Raw genomic sequence first — 20,650 nt, forward strand, 5'->3', positions numbered from 1 at the left:
GAAATACAGTTCACTCCACCAAAATCCTGAAAACAACTTTAATAATAAAGAAAATAGCAAAATAGTCACAGTACCGGGGGAGGGGGGTATTCTCTTGGTAACTCCAAAATTACGTGTGGCAATTAAAACCACTTTGAGTTTGAAAGACTTTGTAGACTGAATTTTATTTTTCTGTCAGTATTAAAATGAGAATGTTGTTTATGTTTGAAATTAATTCCATGCACAAGGACAGGCAGAGAGGCAAAGTACTAGTAATTCATATTTTGCTCTGTCAATTGGGAGAAACTCACTGAATCAGACGCTGAAATCTGAATCTGAAGCTAACTGCACGTCCATCTTCTGTGTGGTGACCTCTGTGTATACATGTACGTATTTGCGGGTCATTGTTGGCTGGTCATTAACCGGGCATTCGCCGACCACAGGGCGACTCGCTGCCTTGCTTTCAGACCCACGCTGTGTTTACCTACCTGTAACCTGCAATCGACGGCGTCTGGTGATTAACCAAATTTTGAAGAGTTCAACCTCGGTGTGGTAGTTGTGCGAATTTCAGTCATACTGCTCAGTGCTGTGTTCGTTACTGTTCACACGATTCTTGGTTTTAATTTTCTGGTTTGACAGCAAAAAAAAAGCGTAACGATGTCTGACGGAGAGACAGAAGTACTACGAAGACGTGGGCGTCAGGGACTTCGTCGCATCATGTCGACAAACGTTGTTGACGAGATGGTCAGAGACGAAGAAAAAGAACGCGCTCTACAGCCAGATAAACCGTAAGTCAGATTCAGATACTTAGCATCTGTGGTGGCGTTGTTTGAGTTTACTGTGTGTATTTGTTGTATATTTGTTTTTTTAACTGACACTTTATCATAAAGCTCCATAGCACTCGTTTTCATAATTTATTTGATGTTTGACCTCATGCAAATTTTAAAACTTGGTTCCACCATAGACCATATGATTACACATGATGTTTAATTTCTACCATAGACGGTAAGACCATCAATTTTTTGAGGGTCTATATGTTTCTACACTACAAAATCACACAATTTTTAAAATTCTAAGTAGTATTTTGTTGGAATACACATTTTATTAAATAAAAAAGACACTTTGCCGACAGTCATATTCACCAAACTATTAGTTCACAAACCTATAGAAATTTTATAACTTAACTGGCTTAGCAACTAATTCCCACCACTAATTACAGTAGATACAGTGTCACATCATATTGGTTGCAAATTGTCTTTATTGTTTATTCATATATTTTTTTGATTTGTTTTATATTTTTAGAATAGGCTTTTTTTTAGATTATAGTTTTAAAATTTCTTTTTGTAAGGTCCTTTTTATGCGTCTAATAAATATTGGTGCATTTTTAACAAGAAATGAAGGGTTCATGTACTTTGTAAATATTCCTTATTAGTTGGCTAAAAGTTTATATTTAATGCAGCTTTCACACCATCACTAATAGTGTTTTAAAAAAAATGGTGGACCAGAACATTGTGTCACTTGTGTCTCTGATATATTTTTGCTACATTTCAAGTTGGTTCCAACATCATTTAAACAGGCCGTTATAGCTATCATTATCGCTTTTTGGTTGCGTGGCTTCAGGATTTGAGTTAGAAATTAAACTAACCGGGGTCAAGACCAAGTTAATTGATTCATACATGTATATGTTTTTCAACAGTGGGTTAAAATATACTTGGGGTCGAGCTCTGTGTTTTGCCACGCATGTAAATACCATACTAAGTCATATTTTAATGATCCAGTATACAGTAAATACAATTTTAGGTGTTTGAGCGAATATAGTACTGTGGAATACTTTATTTTCGCTGGAATTAATTTTTGCTGATTTTTTCATGAGTTTAATGTGAAATATAGGAAAAAAAGTATATTCACTGGATTTTATTTTCACGGAATCATCCCTTCAGCGAAAATAGCGATAGCTTTTTGGGCGTTTTGCTTGGAATTTATTTTCACTGATTTTTTCATGAGTTTAATGTGAAATATAGGAAAAAAAGTATATTCACTGGATGTTATTTTCACGGAATCATCCCTTCAGCGAAAATAGCGAAAATAAATTCCAAGCGAAAATAAAGTATTCTACAGTACTACATAACTACTACATTTTCATTTGTAATGATAAGTTGCTATGCTTGATTTCAGATGCCACAAACACATGGATTCACTGCTCAGTTCTAACAGTGGATGGACAAATTTCAGAGGAGTTATGAACTTGTGTGTCATTCTTTTGGTAAGTAATATTTAATGTTATTTTCCATAATTTTTTTTTTACTGATGAAGGCTACCATTAAAACTTATGATATTGGCAATTGAAATCCAAATGAAATTAAATTGGATTATATCTGCCTATTTTTAAAAATTTCATGATCATTGATGATGATTTAAATCAAATTGGAACAGTCTAGTTGTGGTGAAATATCCAACAAATCGTCAATATTGACCAACATATTATGTGTATTTCTAAGTAGTATATATTCACGATTTAAAGTGGATTTAAATTGAATATATATGATTTAACACTTTACTCAATTTTTGTTGCTGTTCAAGGCTATAATCTGAGATTACAAGATCTTACCAAAAAAATCAGACAACATATACAGCAGCAGACTAGAATAAACATTTACAATCTCATGTGCATTTCTTTGTTGAGGCCTTGCAGTGATTTGTTATGAATCCCAGGAAAGTTTACTTCCTGTACAAATACGTAATAAAATGTTTCCAATAACTCAATAGTACACCTGTTGATATTTTAGCTTTTATTACTGATTTGTAACTCCAAATCAAATGACCTCATGCATATTCATCTTGATGATGCAACAACCACTATGCTACCAGTGATCGGCATCATGCAAACAGTTTACAGTAATGATTGTAATAATTTGACCCAAATAGAGATTTGATTTTTCATACTGTAAGGATAGAATATTGAGAAGAGTATAATGTCTGGTTACTCAACAGTTGAATCATTGTATTTGTTCATGCAACACATGTTAACAAAATTGATGCAAGTTGACAGTTTTCATTCATGATTCATTCGACAGATCTATGGCATGACTGGCCAAAGCTGTTCCATGCAAAGACACTGTTTTTTTAAATTTCTATGGAAACAATACATGAAAAGTCTATGCCCTCTCTCAATTAACTTGCACAAAGAAAGCGTTTGTCCATTGGATTATAATTTTCAAATTTAAATAAAATGTGTGTTATTATCTGTATAATAAATACAGTTTTATGCTTTGCTTCACAAACCCATTAATGCTATCTATTAGGTTAACATATAATCAGTATTACAATTCCGGTCATATGTCACAATGTAGTATTTTATTATTTACAGGGATTGGCAAATATTCGGCTTGTATTGGAAAATCTTCTCAAGTAAGTACATTTCAAAACTCTTCACACACTGACCAGCCAATTTTAAAACAAAAATGTTGTTGTATTACCCGGTAGTACCAGTACGTAATCAAACCTTGACCTATAACCTTGAGTCAATGATTCAACAGGTTGGATACGTTTAATGATAGTCTATCATACTTTCATATCTGAATAATAGCATTTTAAAGTTGTCAGAAAAAGGTGAAGCAAAATTTAGAATTTTTACTTGCATTTTATTAATATCTATTCTTTCTCTGGATGCTAGTAAAAAATAGATGTGAACATATTAAATCAGTGTAACAAACTTAAATTAACTTAGATTTTAAGCCCTGTTTGTAGGGGCATCAATCAGCACCGGCTAACTATTATGTAATAGTTGCACTGCTTACAAATATATATGTGAACATGTTACCACGACTCAATAGGGGCTTAAATATGGCCTCTTGCGACCATCTGCATTAGGTGTTGTTAATGTTTTACTGACCTGAAATGAAGCATTCAACTGCATTTACCGATATGTTTATATTATTTCAACGTGGGTGCTCGTGATACATGTCTATTTTTCAAGCAGTTTAGGTTTTTATATTGACCAGTACAGTAACTTTAATAAAACTCGAAATATGCTGCTTGGGTCCAACAAGTTTATATGTACTATATGTATGTATATAATTATGACATTTTTGTTTCAAAAGTACACAAAAGATAGAATTACATGGTTTACTGAATCAATGGCGGCTATCTGCAAGTCAGTGGCTGCCATGTTTATGTTTCTTGTAAAAATGTTGGTGTGAATGCAAGATTAAAAGATCTTTGAATTTTCGTTGGCACAACTTATGTCATCATAATTATTTCTATGAAGAACACGGTATGTATTGGCCCATCAATTTAAAAAAAATGTTTTTGCTTTAACAATTTACAATAATACTTGCATTCTAGTAGCCATGAATACCTATTGGTAGTTAGTTATTTCCCAAAATGACCAGACATTGACCCAATATCTTTATATTCAGGGATTATCTGAGGTTTATATTTAAGGATTATAACAGCAATTTCATCCGCTCACAGGCAGACGGTATGCTGGTATTTTCAACTGTATTATTATGTAGAAAAGTATTGTTCATGTCCCGGTATCAATCTGGGTATACATAAGACAGATTAACGTGACTTAACATTACTAGAAAAATATCATTTCTGGTATTTATATTTTTTGACGTTTTTTTCCCAATCAAAACTGTGTATAGTGACCAAATAAATAAGGTAAATTAAAATAATCTTTTATAGACAAGTGGTCTTTATACACAGGTTGCTAATACATATATTATGCCTTGGGACACCCTAATAGTGGTCACTATAGGCAGGTGTTTTTTATATAGAGATGAACACTAACACAAGTTTGATTATTAAAGATGGAAAATGGAAAATTTAAAAACACTGTTATTGATATTTTACAGGTTCCATCAACTGGAAGAGCAAATAAAAAAATGGGATACTTGTTTCCATGGTACCAATAGTAATATAATGCCTATTTTGGTGGCAAACAAGTAAAGTGCATAAATTCAAATTCATAGTTCAAAACAAATCACCAACTTTCAGGAAATTGCTATCATGTTTTAGTTGCGTCACAGTCTATCCCAGTATGGTTGCACCCTTCCTGCAACTAAATACATGTAAACATGTGCCTGTATACTTAACAGAGTATTATGAATGGGTCTATTATAGAGTGTTTTTAATTGCAATGTTTTTAACACCAAGGCTGCAATTTGCATGAATATACATACATTTGTACTACATAGGAATATATGATAAAGCCATGGCATATAAGTGTTTAGTATTGTTCACAATCAAGGTGTGTTTCAAGGACTATGGTGTAATTTACCCTTATTCAGCATTGGTACAGGCAGTCTTGTATGCCTATGTAATGAGGAGTAGATATGTGTGTTTTTGCTTTTGGAAATCATGAACAAAAAAATATAACAATGTTCATTATTTTAAATTACTAATTTTGAATTAATACACACATGTGCTAATGTATGAATTGTTTTATTTTTTTAACTGTTGATTGTTGGTTATCAAATCCCTTTGAATGAAGATGACAGGGTCCCTTAAAAGTAATACCGTGTTTGTTCTATTAGGATTCCATCTCCAAGATGCGAAAATAAAATAAAAATGCCATTTATTGTATACAAAATAATTAAATTGACTTATTTTGCCCATAGAAATACCTCAGAATATCTTTAATTCATGTAATCACATATGCTACTAATAGAGCAAATTCGATAATTATTATGTGTGTCATTTTCAGATATGGTATTCTTATTGACCCGTTCCAAGTGATCAGTCTCTCTCTGGACCTCCACGGAGCGCCTTACAGTTTTCCAAATGTTGCAGTCATACTCGGTCAGTACCAACTCATTTGTGCGCTTTTGTAATGTCTCAAGTCAAGCATGTTCTAAGGCTTAGACTTTTATAGTATAAAACTTGCTCTCCAACATCCAAATCAATTTGCTGCAGCTTAAAAGTTTTTCATTGCACTTGTCAAATTTGATTAATAGATGGAGGCTTGGATGTTTAGATGGCCAGTGTCTATACTAGAGTTATGTGTATTATAGAGGCATATGGTTTTAAATGTTTGGGTCGTATTAGCAGCTTTTTTTAAGGCATCATATTGTGGCACAGCGAACAATGACATTTACTGTGAATGCATTGTATACATTGCACTGGATTTATATTGAACTTGACACTGTTAAATTCTTATTGTGAAGGTACTAGAAATATGAGTAAATGTATGGCCATCAATTGGTATCATGTACAGTGTATGTAATGTACATGTAGGTAAGAACCAATGACCAGACAAACTACCAGTATAACAGCAAAGTAAATTATGTGCACGTGTTGGAGTCCTTTAAATTAATTTGCTATTAAATCTATAATTGGTAAAGTTTTTTTTTCTATATTCTTGTTATTTACAGCACTCAATGTGTTTATTTTTGCAACATTCTCTTTTGAAACTCTTTTGTCCAAGGTAAGTTTTCTTGAAGTGCATAATTAATTGAGTTGTACATCGTTACAGCGGCTTTGTTTCTGTTGCCATCATCACTAATGTCGTCCTAAGAAACTCCAGGTATGGTAAAATTTGTCTAAACTGAACTAAACTGACTTTGTCGAGCGGAGCTTATCATATGAGTGATTGTCCGTCGTCCGTGTCAATGTTTTACTTTTTCGACTTCTTCTTGAAAACTACAAGCCTGAATGCTTTGATACTTGGTGTATATATGTACCTTGGGTAGACCTCTCTCAGATTTGTTCATTTCATGATCATATCTTCAATTCTCTAATTTTGGTGAATATTTTTGTCATTTTTGGTAAAAAGTGATATTTTCGACTTCTTGTTAAAAAACGCAAGTCCAATTGCTTTGATATTACATATATAAGTACTACATGTGGATCTCTCTCAGATTTGTTCATTTTGTAATGATATCTTTAGTTCTCTAATTTTGGTGAATATTTTTGTCATTTTTGGTAAAAAGTGATATTTTCGACTTCTTGTTAAAAACCGCAAGTCCAATTGCATTGATATTACATATATAGGTACTACATGTGGACCTCTCTCAGATTTGTTCATTTTATAATGATATCTTTAGTTCTCTAATTTTGGTGAATATTTTTGTCATTTTTGGTAAAAAGTGATATTTTCGACTTCTTGTTAAAAACCGCAAGTCCAATTGCTTTGATATTACATATATACGTACTACATGTGGACCACTCTCAAATTTGTTCATTTTGTAATGATATCGTCAATTCTCTAATTTTGGTGAATATTTTTGTAATTTTTGGTAAAAAGTGATATTTTCGACTTCTTGTTAAAAACCGCAAGTCCAATTGCTTTGATATTACATATATAGGTACTACATGTGGACCTCTCTCTGATTTATTCATTTTGTAATGATATCTTTAATTCTCTAATTTTGGTGAATATTTTTGTCATTTTTGGTAAAAAGTGATATTTTCGACTTCTTGTTAAAAATGACAAGTCCAATTGCTTTGATATTATTACATATATAGGTACTACATGTGGACCTCTCTCAGATTTGTTTATTTTGTAATGATATCTTTAATTATCTACAGTAATTTTGGTGAATATTTTTGTCATTTTTGGTAAAAAGTGATATTTCTTCTTGTTAACAACCACAATCATTTATGGTGAAAAAAGATATTTTTGAATTTTTGTTGAAAACAGCAAGTCCCATTGCATTGATACTATGCATATTGTTCATTTTCTAATGATATCTTCTGTTCTATAATTGAAATGTGCATTGCAAACAGCGGAGCTATCTCAGCCGAGAGGCTGCTTGTTTCACTGGCAGTGAACATAGTTTCTTCTCTGTTAGAACAATTGTATACAAAGCCTGTTATTGATTTACATTTCTGTAAATCAAACAATTTTTTCTCAATCTCATTGATGTTCAATTTAGAAAGGTCTTGCTGTAAAACCTCTATAAACTGACACCTCTGTAAACCAAACAATTTAATGTTTAGTGTAAACAGGCTTCACTATAAGACCTGTGTAAACCAAACAGTTTGCATTTGCTCAATCAAGAAATATGGATATTCTTCAATCGCTTTTTGTTTTGGGTAAAAATCACACTGTCAAAGTCTTTTTCTAAAGTGCTGTTTGTTTTCAACATGAATTTATTTATTATGAATTTTAATGCCTAATTTAGCATTGAGATGTTATTTCCTGTCTTACATTATTGCTTTTTATTTTTACAGAAAAGTATATCTGAATCTGTAGGAAAAGTTCTGAATGGTATCAATATAGCACTAATATTGTTATTCGCACCGGCTATTATTTTAACTTACAGACCAAATCCAGGTATTTAAAGGAAATATTTTGTTAATATTCTCAGTTTATTTCATACTGTTGAATAAGCAAAATGAGCTACTCTGTATATGGGTTCATTGTCCCATCCTAACCCCCTAACTTAGTCTTTAATCACACTGTCTGTTTTCTTCCACAGTTGGTGCCTTTTTTGCCTTATCCATATACACAGTAACATTTTTAAAGTTGATTTCCTACGTATTGGTGAATAGATGGTGCCGACAGATGCTGGAAAAAGAGAAACACAGCCGTAAAAGACACAGAAGATCAAGAATCAAATCTGAAAGTATGTTGTTTGTTACTCTGCTTTCTGTAAACACATTTCCTGCTATACTGTATTATATAAAACCGCTTTAACTTTGTGAGAGTTTAATTTTCTCAGGTTGGGGGAAAATCACTAATAATATCATAGCAGTGATGTTCATTGTAGTGTTGTCATCACAGTACGTGCTATCTTAGCACAGACCTGTGTAATATGTTACACTACTTTTTACACTCATGCTTGTATGCGGAACTTAAACTCTTTTACTTTGAAATTGCAGAAATTAACCCCTCATAAAAAATCTAATATATAATACGATATGTCTTTGGTCATGGTGAATCATGTGTAGAATGTACTCTGATCAAGAGACTAGTGACATAAACAGATTGTCAATTACACAATTTCAGGGTAATTGTATTTGTACACTTCTCTAAGTTTCGTTGATTATTATTTAGTAAAGAAATAATTTAATCTAGCCGTAAAACATGTCAAAGGAAAGTTGTTGTTTTCACATACCAGTAAACCTTCCATGCTCTATAAAACAAACTCCTGGTCTACGTTGCAAGATGTGCATCAGATTAGTAAGAAGAAGAATCAAGCTTGCAGTATCAAGGACACTGGGGTCATTAAGACATGTGGCCAGAGTGGCTTTCAAGAAAATTCCTTATTATGAACGTTCTTAAATCAATTTTGCAGCTGCAAACATTTCACTGAAATCATCAGAGCAAGTCACAGCGACTTTTGTGAGATCTCCTTCTTAAACACCTTCTTATATTTTCAAATAATGAATATTTCTAGTGGCAAAACTCACTGATGAGTTTCTGATATTAGGTGAATGTAAAGTGAGATGTTTACAGTTTTTATATTGTTGCATTTACAGGTCATTATACAATTCCTAATGGTAAACTGTCAACACACTTGGTACAGTATCCAGATAATTTGAATCTCAAAGGTAAGGAAGTCATGTGTGTTTCATGGTTATGTACAAACTCTATTGAATGTTCAATTAATTAGTATTATTTTAGCTTTTTCATCGACCATTTCCAAATAAGATTGACTTAATATTAATTTCTATGATAGATTCACATGGACTCAATGAATTATTTTAGTGTGCAGTAAAACTGACAAGGTAATAATGCCGCAATAGAATTACCGGTAATGGCAAACTGTCTTGTGCCAAGGTTTAGTTGGAAATATCTGAAACTGTGGTATTTTAGATGTTTTTAATAAAACTTATCAAGGCTACAAATAAAAGCAAGGACTGTTTTTTTTTTTACAATCATGTTCTAGTTAAAAATGTGTAACACTAGCGTATTTTTTGACACTTTTTTTTATATACTTTTTAGATCTTTACTATTTTCTGTTGGCTCCCACACTCTGTTATGAACTGAATTTTCCCAGATCAGAAAGAATAAGAAAAAGATTTCTAATCCGTAGAATTGTAGAAATGGTAAGAAACATACATGCACAACACTTTCAATGAATTGCATATTCAATTTTTTGTATAAATGTTTATGTATACGTCAAATGTTTTTCAAACATGTGCAGATTACAATCAAGCTGAATTTTATTTTATTGAAACAAACTTGCTTTGTTACATAATTCGATATATTCATTGAATAAACACATATAGACTTCACTGCTTATTCATACTGATTCAGTGTTCTAACTAATAAAATTCAAAAATATGTTTACTGATTTGTTACAATACAAATATTTTAATTAATTTATCGAGAACCTCTAACCTCTGCTTGAAAGCTCCTGTATGGCATTTTTGTGTACCTCTGATTTAAACATGTAACTTTAGAAACAATTTTACTGTCTGTGCCACATTGTTTTGGACACCATAACAGCAAAATTGTCAGCTAAGTTGCTGAGTGTTTTGCTGAATGTGTTTCTGTATATATTAAAATATGCCAGAGAATTTTGTTTGATGTATTTCATTGTTTTTATTGCAGGTTTTTCTAATACAAATTGTACTTGGCTTGATTCAACAGGTAGGAATTTTAATATACGGTAGTATTGGTATATGTGTTAATGGCTTGGGTAGACTAAGGATTATTTTAATTCATTTTTACAGAAGGAACAATGTTTTTAAATTACTTTATGTTAAATAGGGCCAGGGATGATTCTTGTGAAAAAGATGGAGAATTAACCCTTTGAGCGTCGTTGTCAACTTTTGGTGTGTACAGTCTGCTCTCTCCTCATATACAATGTTGATAAGAATTGAAAAACCTTTTGGTCAAAAAGTAAAAGCAATATATCTGAAACTATTCGTATGGACCAAAATGATGTTATAATTCAGCGGCAATTTCACAGAATACCAATATATTTGCATGCATTTTGGGTGGAGAAGGGTTAATCCAGATAGGGAACATCATGCTATCGAAAAACTTGAGTTATCTGGTGTGTATAAACCCAAACTTTATTTCAGTATCTCGCAACAGTGCCACCAATGACTGGTTAGTGCAAAATGTACCACCCTTCAAAAAGTGCATTGGGAATATTTTACAATCCATAGAAAATCTATCTTTGGGTGTGGCTTAACATTCATGAATGCTCTCCTGGATTATGTCATTTTCACAGGAATTAATTTTCAAAATGTATACATAGGAAAACAATATTTTAATGGAGAGACACCGAATATATATATAAAAAAAAAATATTACGATTATCAAGTATGGTTGAACACAGTACTGTGACAAGTAGTTAGATGGTAACCAGTAATTCTATTTCAGTGGTATTAAAACAAGCCGGTAGGCTGGTTGGCGATCCGCTCCGCTCAAAAACAAGCACCAAGTTTTTGGCTGTTTCCATGGTGTGACATAAACGTGAAGCTAACGTCGGTTTATAACTAATACGAAGTTCGCAAACACCATTCAGTTTTTGGAAGTCACTTAGTTTATTACTAGGACCACAATCACTCTCCTAGTCGAGTGACTGTGCTAGGACGTATTCTGCTGTTACATTTATTATTTCCAACCGTTTTGCGATAGCATTTTCTAGAATGAAGCGTTTCCTGTAAATGCTGGAAACCGAAATAATGAAATAACGAGATGGTAAATATTTACCTAGAGTACAGTGTGTTGACCTTCATAATAATATACTTCATAATGCAAAACATTAGTCACAGTGAGTAATTTAAATATACGACTCCTAATCGAAAAATATGACCACAGCCCAGAATTTCAGACGGATATTAAGCAACCTAAGAGCATATCAAAAGCATTTACTCTAAAATATAAAAAAGAACTGCAGTCAAAAATCAAGAATGCCAGCAAATAAAGGACTCTGCCCCACAATTCTTTGTGCGCGTTATTACGGACACGCGCAAAAAACTGTACCACGCTTGTCAAATCTGGGTCAAATATACAGTACGCTACTATCCTGCCACAGTGGAGTGTTCGGTGACCATTGAATTAGCCCGTGATTCATATTTTATGTGTATTAATTTATTCATCAATTTTCGTGACTGACAGTACTGCCCAAATTTTAGTCAATTTTAGAGCATTGCCAGGCGATGGACGCGGGGCTCTTTGGCGACGACCGCATAGAGGTCAAAATACGCGTTCTATTTTTACGCGTTAAATATGGCTCTTCCATTTCGCCCCCTCCGGAATGTTCTACTTTCACAGCCTAATCGCAGGTTTTTTGAAAAACGTCGAAAAAACACAAGAATTAGTAGAAATGTTCCTGTTTTGGGCGGATTATTGATGGAGAATAATGTCTTTATTACAAAAATGCTGAAAAACCGTGAGTTGTTGCCTTAGTTATTTTTTTATTGGCGAAAAACTGCGAACTTGGCAAATTTGGTTGCACAACTTCCCTTTATCATATACACTCAGCGACACCGATAAAACTGGTAGGAGGTAATACATTTGGGGCGAAAGTATTCAAAAATCAGTTTTTGGATGTTGCAATGGCAATGGTGGGCCAGGATTGTTTTCCAATTAGTGACGGAACGACCTACCTGTGAAGTATGAACAAAACCGGCCGAGCGGAAACAATCACAGAGTTAAAAGCCCTTGCTGGTGAAAAGTTACCCCAACTTTAGGGTCAAATTTCTCGGTAATGAAAACAGATATCAAAAATTCAAATGGTAACTTTGTGCCCACACTCAAGCTGAGTAGAATGAGCTATGTTTGAAGTGTTTTATCCCAAATTTGTAGGAGGAGATACATTTGGCGCGAAGCTATCCAAAAATCAGTTTTTTGGCTGTTGCTATGGCAACGGTGGGCCAAAATATTTTGCAGATTTTTCCTAATAACTAGGGTGAAGGTGTGACCTACCTGCCAAGTTTGAACGAAATCGGCCAAGCCAAAAAAGTCACAGAAGAAATAATACGTGAACACTGGAACACTGGAAATGTACACACACAGACACACACACACACAAAACGACAAAAGTGATTATAAGGGCAATCCTAGCGGAGCGGAGCGGATCGCCAACAATATCGCTGGTATCAATTAGCTTGTACTTAAATTAAACCAACCTTTTATGAGTTGAGGAATGGCAAGTGATATGTCATGCTCTTGTGAGATGATCACCAAAACAAACCTATATTTCTGAAATCTCTAATGCAAATTTATGTTAATTATTTTATAAGGGACAGTGAGGTATATATATATAGCAGTAAAACAAATATAACTGTACTCTTACAACACACTATAGTCAACATGGCAGACAACATAAACATTCCAGTAAATTCCAGAAGCTTCACTTTTTGCAAACTTGATGACCAAGGGGCTCAGGAAAGGAGAGTTTATGTAAATCCTGCAGTAGACTACCCTCTCTGACATGACACGATGCAACTTTCACATTGTAGAGGGTTGTATGCGATGTGATGCGAAAGAATAATGGATTTTTCTGTTGTGCATGGATTCTGAGCATGTTCATTTTTATCATGTTGCATTGGGTGGTCTGCACTTCCAGTAGCGCTGTGACACGAGAGAGCACTAATCAGAATGTGACTTACCGCCATAACGACAAGTAAATGACATACATACTATCATACCGTTGTGCGTGATGCTATCAGTCTGCACTCCCCGTGGTGATCGTGGCAATCAGGTCTTGTCACAGGGGGTTGTCTGCTGTTGATGTAGGAATGTCAGATTTAATATCATATTGTTTCAAATTATGATGGTTTTATTTTTGCAGTGGATAGTGCCCACAGTACAAAACTCTATGAAGCCGTTCAGTGTAAGTATATCTATATGGTGTTTAAAATGTTAGAGAAAAGTGAAATCATGCCGTAATGTATATACTGGTACTAATATTGTAGTGAAAAAAGAATGCCAGATAAAGGCTTCGCAACTTATGTTGAATATCTCTTTAAAATTACATACTCACCTGAATCTCACAAGGTAGACTCAAAGGTTGTTGAAAATAAAACAGTAACTTTTGACTGTATGCAGAAAAGGTGTCAGAATTACATACAAGAAACAGAAATTAATTTTCTTGTCCTAAGTGGAGTACAGCCATTCTAGAAAACTGGATATACCCAATTGTTTTCCCTATACTAAAAAAACAATTATAACATACCAGTACCCCAATAGGTTGTTTTTTTTCAACCGCTATTGAACATTAAAATTTATTTCATCGTATTTATGCCCAGTCTTGTTACCTAAATCTTACATACAATAATCATACAGTGTATGGATTGTTGGTCTAATATTTGTTCTGATGTGCTTCGTTCTTCTGCAGGAAATGGATTTATCAAGAATTTTAGAAAGAACAATGAAATTAGCAGTAAGCAATACCGTATTATAAAAATAATGTCTGTATATGAGCGGATGTGATTTTCACTGCGTTTACTTGTGGTTTGATGATTTACTTTTAATCTTGAGAAGAAAGTTTGCAAAAGTCGCTCTGTGACTTCTTGTTTTTAGTTCCCCAATGAAAACTACAAAATTCGACAATATTTCACTCAATCATGAAATTCACAGAAATTTGTCTCTAATGAAATTAACATACCGGTACTTGTCAGACTTAGTACTCAGCTCCAAAAATTGTGTGTTATAAGGGGTGATGATTTGCCGAGCAACCGCTTGAAAAAGTTTGCAAATGACAATTTTAGGTGATTGAGTGAAATATTTTGTCTCTTTGGGGAAAATAAAATTGTGAAATTAGTTGTGTAGTCATTGATTTTCGCAACACTTTTACAATGAATAAACAGAAATAGTCACACATATATCATATCTTAATTCGTACCACACTGCACATATATCATATCTCGTATATCGTATTCGTATATCATATATCATATCTGTACTAAAATGTCAGTTAGTTACCAGTATTTAATTATAAAATGTTCATTTCTTTGTTTTGTAGATCCCAAATCATTTTATTTGGTTGATATGGTTTTACTGGTTTTTCCACTCCTGTTTAAATGTCCTGGCGGAAGTGTTGAGGTTTGGGGACAGAGAATTTTATAGAGATTGGTGGTAAGTGTGTGTATGAACCTGAGAACTATTATTTCTCTTTGAACATAACATTATCATCTTAGAAACTGCTTTCCCTAATGGACAATGACTGCCATCTGTAAATTTTATATACTTCACAGGAATTCGGAAACACTTGGGTATTTTTGGCAGAATTGGAATATACCAGTACACAAATGGGGAAGTCGGTGAGTAAATTTACTTGCATTAATATCATCATAATTCAGAATCATTCGTTGTACAGTCAGAGATCCAGCCATGTGTTCTCCTAAAATGAATATGGGCAACACAATGACAACAGTTGTCTTCTTAATGTTCCCCTTTTGTTTACACGAGAGACAAACATCAGTGTTCTGTGCAGGTATCTCAAGTTCAGCTCTACTGCCATGATCAAATTTTCCAGAAAGTTATTTGTATGCTAATGATGTTCTTAGTAATGAAAATTAAGTGTGTGCTACTAGTATTTCGAAATAGAATCAACATCTATGGATGCAAAGCTTCATTAATATAATGCTACATACTTTCCAATTCTCTGTATTTGTAAACTAAACTCATGTCACTGTTGACCCCATTTAATTTAACCCTTTGAGCAAAAGTTCACTTTTGTAACATTTCACAAATAAACAGAATAATTTTTTCAATATTGTTGATGAACCAAGTAGTCAATGAGAAATTATGTACATTCGGTTCAAAATTAACGAAAAATCATTATCATTCTCAATTGTTTGGAAGGACATTAAGTTATCTGAACAGTTTCGCAGATAATGTGCTCACTGGATTGGCTAATATAATTCGGTTTCCAAATCTCCAAACATGACACATCTGTATTTAGACATGATTACATGGTATATGTTGACTCTTTAAAGGGACACTTCCAGTTAAGCCTAATCTCACAACAAATTTATTTTCCTGATTAAAATTACAATGGATAACAAAAGATGGATTAACTTTGTAAATAACATAAACAATAGTGTCCCATGATTCTTTGGTGCAATCCCTGGGCTTGGAAAGTTCCCTTTTAAACAGTTGTTTGGGTTGGGGGTGGTGCTCTTGGAATATAATGTCTCTGTCACAGTGACTTATTCGGTTTTGTCATTCTAACTTGTGATTTTTTTTTCTTCAGACATTTGTACAAACCAATGTTGACGAGAGGTTACACGAGAATGCAAGGTCAAGTTGCTGTATTTATGTTGTCAGCATTCTTCCATGAGGTGAGTCTCAAAACTTTTTCTGACTTCATCCCTGCCCACACAAACACTGATATTAGATAATTTACAATACTTATGAAACTTAGCCAAATGCGAAAGTGAGAGAAAAATTATTTGTGCACCGTTAGCTATTTCCATGCTGAAAAATACTCAGACGTTAGTTATAGATAACTGGATAATCAAACCACTGTGTACGTTCTTTGGTGAACATGATATTGCAACGTATTCAAATATTCCACTGCATGAAAAGTGTGAAATATTTTTACTTCATGTTGAAAATAATTTATCTCCTGCAGTCAACAGGTGGTAAGCTTCACAGCAATGTGCTGTTAGCAGGATTGTGATTGGTTGCAGAATATGGCAATACATAAGTATAAACATTGGAATATGTACATACAAGTAGTTGTATGTGTCGTAGATAAAAATCTACAGCAATATTATTTTTGTTTCTAAAATCAATAAAAGTAAACAAAAATTAACAATGACTAGTTTAAAGAAAGTTGTCACATGCCAATGTATTTCTTTGAATAATTATATACCATCAAACATTTTGATGTGACAAATTCAGGTGTTTTTCTACAACTTCTTCGTAAATTTTAGGACTGTATATAACCAAATTGGAGGGGGTCTATTTTGTGAAATAACATTACTACTTGATGTGATTAATTAAAGTATTGTAATTAATATATTCTCACCCAAATTATTAGACTGATCCAGGGATATTCCAAATATTGGTGTGATGATGTGCTTTTTGACGTTTTTTGAAAAGTAGCTGACCAAAAACAATTCATTTATTTTATTTTATTCACATTATCACATTCAATTTTACTGATGTTCTTTGTGTCCATATCCATATACAACTGACTTTTAAACATTGATACACAATGGGGATGATTTGTGGATACTGATCATAGTGTGCTATGGTTCTTATAACCACAACGTACATGTATAATGTACACATGCAGCTGTCTGTTATAAGTCCATTTGTATATATGACCTTCTGAAGACCGAACATTCTTCCCAGTGATACAGATTCACAATGTGATATTCTCAATTAATTCCTCTCGAAATGCAAACATTTGTCATTTAAGTTCTAAAAAAGTTCACTATGGCAATGATAGAATTATAATCTGATGCTATTATAGTGCAAGAATACCCTCAGCAGGTACAGAGATGTGTGATCTTTAGAATCATACATAGGTACCAGGATGTGTGACCTTTAGGGGTCATACAAAGATATCAGGATATGTGACCTTTAGGGGTCGTGTTTAATGCTTATTATCTTACCTGTTGTGACAATACAGGAGATGATTATACCACCAGTCCATTATATATCTAATAAAATTGTCTTTGTTTCGCAGTATCTCGTGAGTATACCGCTGCAGATGTTCCGCTTGTGGGCTTTCATGGGTATGATGACACAGGTGAGTGTAATCACACTTGTTATACATTGACTTCTAAAATCTGTTCAATTGTAATATCCATAACTGTGTAGAAGTTTATACAGCTAAACAGTGAATAATATGAGGGTACATGAAGTACATGTGTGAAAGCAGTACTGATGCGTATTGGAGATCCAAGCTATCGTCTTTACCATAATCAACCTTTATTTTTTGCTGCATTCTCGTGACACCTTTATTATTTATACTTCTTGTGGAGTACGTTCAATCCATGTCGTTCACGCATTACATAAGACCTCACAATGAACGGAAAATCACCTATTTGTGTCAATTTTCCTGTTGTCCATTGTTTTCGTAAGTCCTATTTTTATCGAATTTTCTATGAACATACTTCATTCAAGAGTGTGCTGGTTTATCATTGCTTCATCCTGCTTTCTCCTCAGGTACCATTGGCTCTTGTTGTGAACAGAGTTCATAAGATTTCGCCTGTCTACAGTAACATGATGGTGTGGATGTCAGTAATTGCTGGTCAACCCGTGGCTATAATGATGTACGTCCATGATTATGTTGTACAGAATGCCTTGCAACAAAGTAACTCCACAGTGGTCTGATTTGTCTTCTTTATGCAATGAACAAAACACTAAGATTTCATACGAATGGGATTTCTGAATGGAGTGCATCAAAAAGAAGAATGAAGACGATGATCCAATTATGGCTCCATTGAAATGCTGATTATTTCTGAATTTTTGCTTCCTTCTAATCCTGTTTCCAATATACTTTGTTGAAAAAAATTCAATCATGTGCTACTAGGCGTACAGCGCCCTCTACAGACGAATAATTTGTGTCTATAGAGGGCGCTGTCAGTAAACAATCTTTCTACTGTGTTTAAAAAATAGAAATTGTTATTGGACTGAATTTTGTAGCATAATAAGTATTTTTTGTGGGGGAAAATGTCTACTTTATGTTTACTGGGTTATAATAGTTTTATAGAAGTTAGAGTTTATAACTTTTATTAAAGAATATATATAATGGAAAATTGGTATTACAACTGTAATAGTTTATCACAACATTTATGTAAATTATGATAAAGTATTTTTTGAACATGATGTCATCATTTGTATTTGGAACAAAGTTGTAAAACCAAATAAATGTGTGGTCAGATAACAAAAAAAAAAAATGTGCAATGACTAGGTATTTCTATGAAATGATTGGCAAGCATATGAAAATATCTGCTTAGAACTCTTCCAAGGAGAATTATAACACAATCTAAATCCTACTTTAAGTCAGTAAACTTACCTTTGTGTTTAGTGCCGAGCTCCTTTGTTAAGTACAACAACAAATATTCTGTTGGTGTCATGTGTATGCTTCATCAAAATAGGGAGGAATTCCAGATAGGGAACAGCCAACATGGCTTTATGAGGAAAACATGAAAACTCGATTATTTACATTATTATTACATGTAATATTAGTTTTTGAGGGATGCCGAGTTCAAAAAAGTACACTAAATAAACCAAAAAGCATGCGTTAGACATACCTGTGCAGAAATAGATTTGCCAGTACTTTAATTCATTGGCTGTTTATTCTATTAATTTAACTTTTGAGCTAACTGATAAGTCGTTCAAAAAATCATACAGTTTGAAAAATTTTAGTTGTAAGCAGAAATTTTCATTTGTTTGTGTCTGAGAGTGCTAAGCAATTTTTTTTTATTTGATACTTTGCTTCTACTAACACTTTGCCAATGGTGTTTATTTTAGGTTTTGGCTACTATAAATTTTGTTATTTTTGTCTCCAAATGCTCAGATATATTAAATACTATGAACATGAACCAAACATTTTATTGATTGTATGCTGAATCATTATTGAAATTTGAATTATTTAACCATGAGGTCATTTACATAACCACTTGCTGATAACAGAGCAAAAACAACACAATTAGCAAATAAAAACATTAGTATTAGTCACTGTGGCTAAAACTATATTGACCAGTCTCTAGTCATTTATTATCGATACAGATTCCAGATACAGATAAATTGTGGTAGACTACTAAACTATGTCCATAGTTTGGATTGTGCAGGTGATGGTATATAGCTGAAGTGGAGGGGGTTATCACTTGCGCATGTGCAGGAATTCAGTCCCAAGCGATGATAACAATGCACGCTGAAAGATGCAAAGGCTCATGGATAGATGCTTAAAAATTCGAAGGCTCATGTTTGTAAACGACACTCTATGGCCATTAATTGCTGCATGTGCAGGTGACGACTCCCTCACTTTAACAGGAATTTCTTGTTAAAAGAATATATACAAAAGCTTACCAGAATGTACTTAATTTCATGAGTTATTTGTCTAGAAGAAAATTCACAGTAAAACTTAACTATTAGTATTTTTCGAGATTCTGTACAATGGGAATCTGATTTGATTTGCTGTCTTCCAATAAATTCTTTACACACACAAGTCATTTGTAATTCCAGAATTTTTTTTTATTAGAAACGCACATAAACCAGGAGTTGAATTTGTTGTATACTGATAAGTGTATCATAATTTTATAACTATCCCAAATATCAATTTGGCTGGTCATTAAAAATTAAAAACATCACCCAACTTGATGGTGATTGGGTTCTATCCTTATTTCTCATTGTGACATGCAGGTAAAAGGCGTGTTATATTGTTATTGTTGAATCAGATTGAGATAGGGTCATGTGTGGATCATATTCCGACTCTTTTAAACTCTGCTAAGAATATGAATCGCTGAATTCCTTTGCTACCAAATGCACATACTCAAAACATGGCCACCAAAGTGATACTTTCCACATGAAGCATTGCCAGCACTGTGAATCTGTCATGAGTACCATGACCAGTGTGATTTTTGTGCAAATTATGGATGTGTGGTTTGACAATGTTTTCATGTGGTGCACACGTGTGGACTTTGTGAAGCAGATCTTATATAAGCGATTGTCAGTCTGTTGCTTGTGTCAACTTTTTACATTTTCAACTTACTTTTGAAAACGATTATAATTGCTTTGATACTTGGTGTATATATATACAGATACCTTGGGGCAGACCTCTTAGCTTTTGTC

At 33.4% G+C, this 20,650-nt stretch overlaps 1 protein-coding gene across 1 annotated transcript; it reads left to right on the top strand.

Annotated features, from left to right (window-relative positions):
• The first annotated feature begins 334 nt into the window (after positions 1-334).
• LOC100376218 (diacylglycerol O-acyltransferase 1-like) lies at positions 335-20,027 on the top strand. Its single transcript, XM_002736114.4, has 17 exons — positions 335-767; positions 2,155-2,242; positions 3,347-3,387; positions 5,690-5,784; positions 6,357-6,409; positions 8,158-8,260; positions 8,406-8,552; positions 9,409-9,480; positions 9,875-9,978; positions 10,487-10,525; positions 13,686-13,727; positions 14,232-14,276; positions 14,859-14,971; positions 15,091-15,156; positions 16,092-16,179; positions 17,538-17,600; positions 18,020-20,027. The coding sequence occupies exons 1-17, from the start codon at positions 637-639 to the stop codon at positions 18,185-18,187; spliced, it is 1,458 nt and encodes a 485-aa protein (XP_002736160.1). The 5' UTR covers positions 335-636; the 3' UTR covers positions 18,188-20,027.
• The last annotated feature ends 623 nt before the right edge of the window (positions 20,028-20,650 follow it).

This window comes from Saccoglossus kowalevskii, chromosome 6 (assembly GCF_978046115.1).
Source record: "Saccoglossus kowalevskii chromosome 6, keSacKowa6.1, whole genome shotgun sequence".
Taxonomy (NCBI): domain Eukaryota; kingdom Metazoa; phylum Hemichordata; class Enteropneusta; family Harrimaniidae; genus Saccoglossus; species Saccoglossus kowalevskii.

What these genes read in the sequence shown, in the direction of transcription:
- LOC100376218 (XM_002736114.4), top strand. Translation starts at nt 637, where the DNA reads ATGTCTGACGGAGAGACAGAAGTACTACGAAGACGTGGGCGTCAGGGA. An exon ending in AAAGAACAATGAAATTAGCA is followed by an intron (nt 14,277 to 14,858) that starts GTAAGCAATACC and finishes TTTGTTTTGTAG; the next exon opens with ATCCCAAATCATTTTATTTG. An exon ending in GAATTTTATAGAGATTGGTG is followed by an intron (nt 14,972 to 15,090) that starts GTAAGTGTGTGT and finishes TATACTTCACAG; the next exon opens with GAATTCGGAAACACTTGGGT.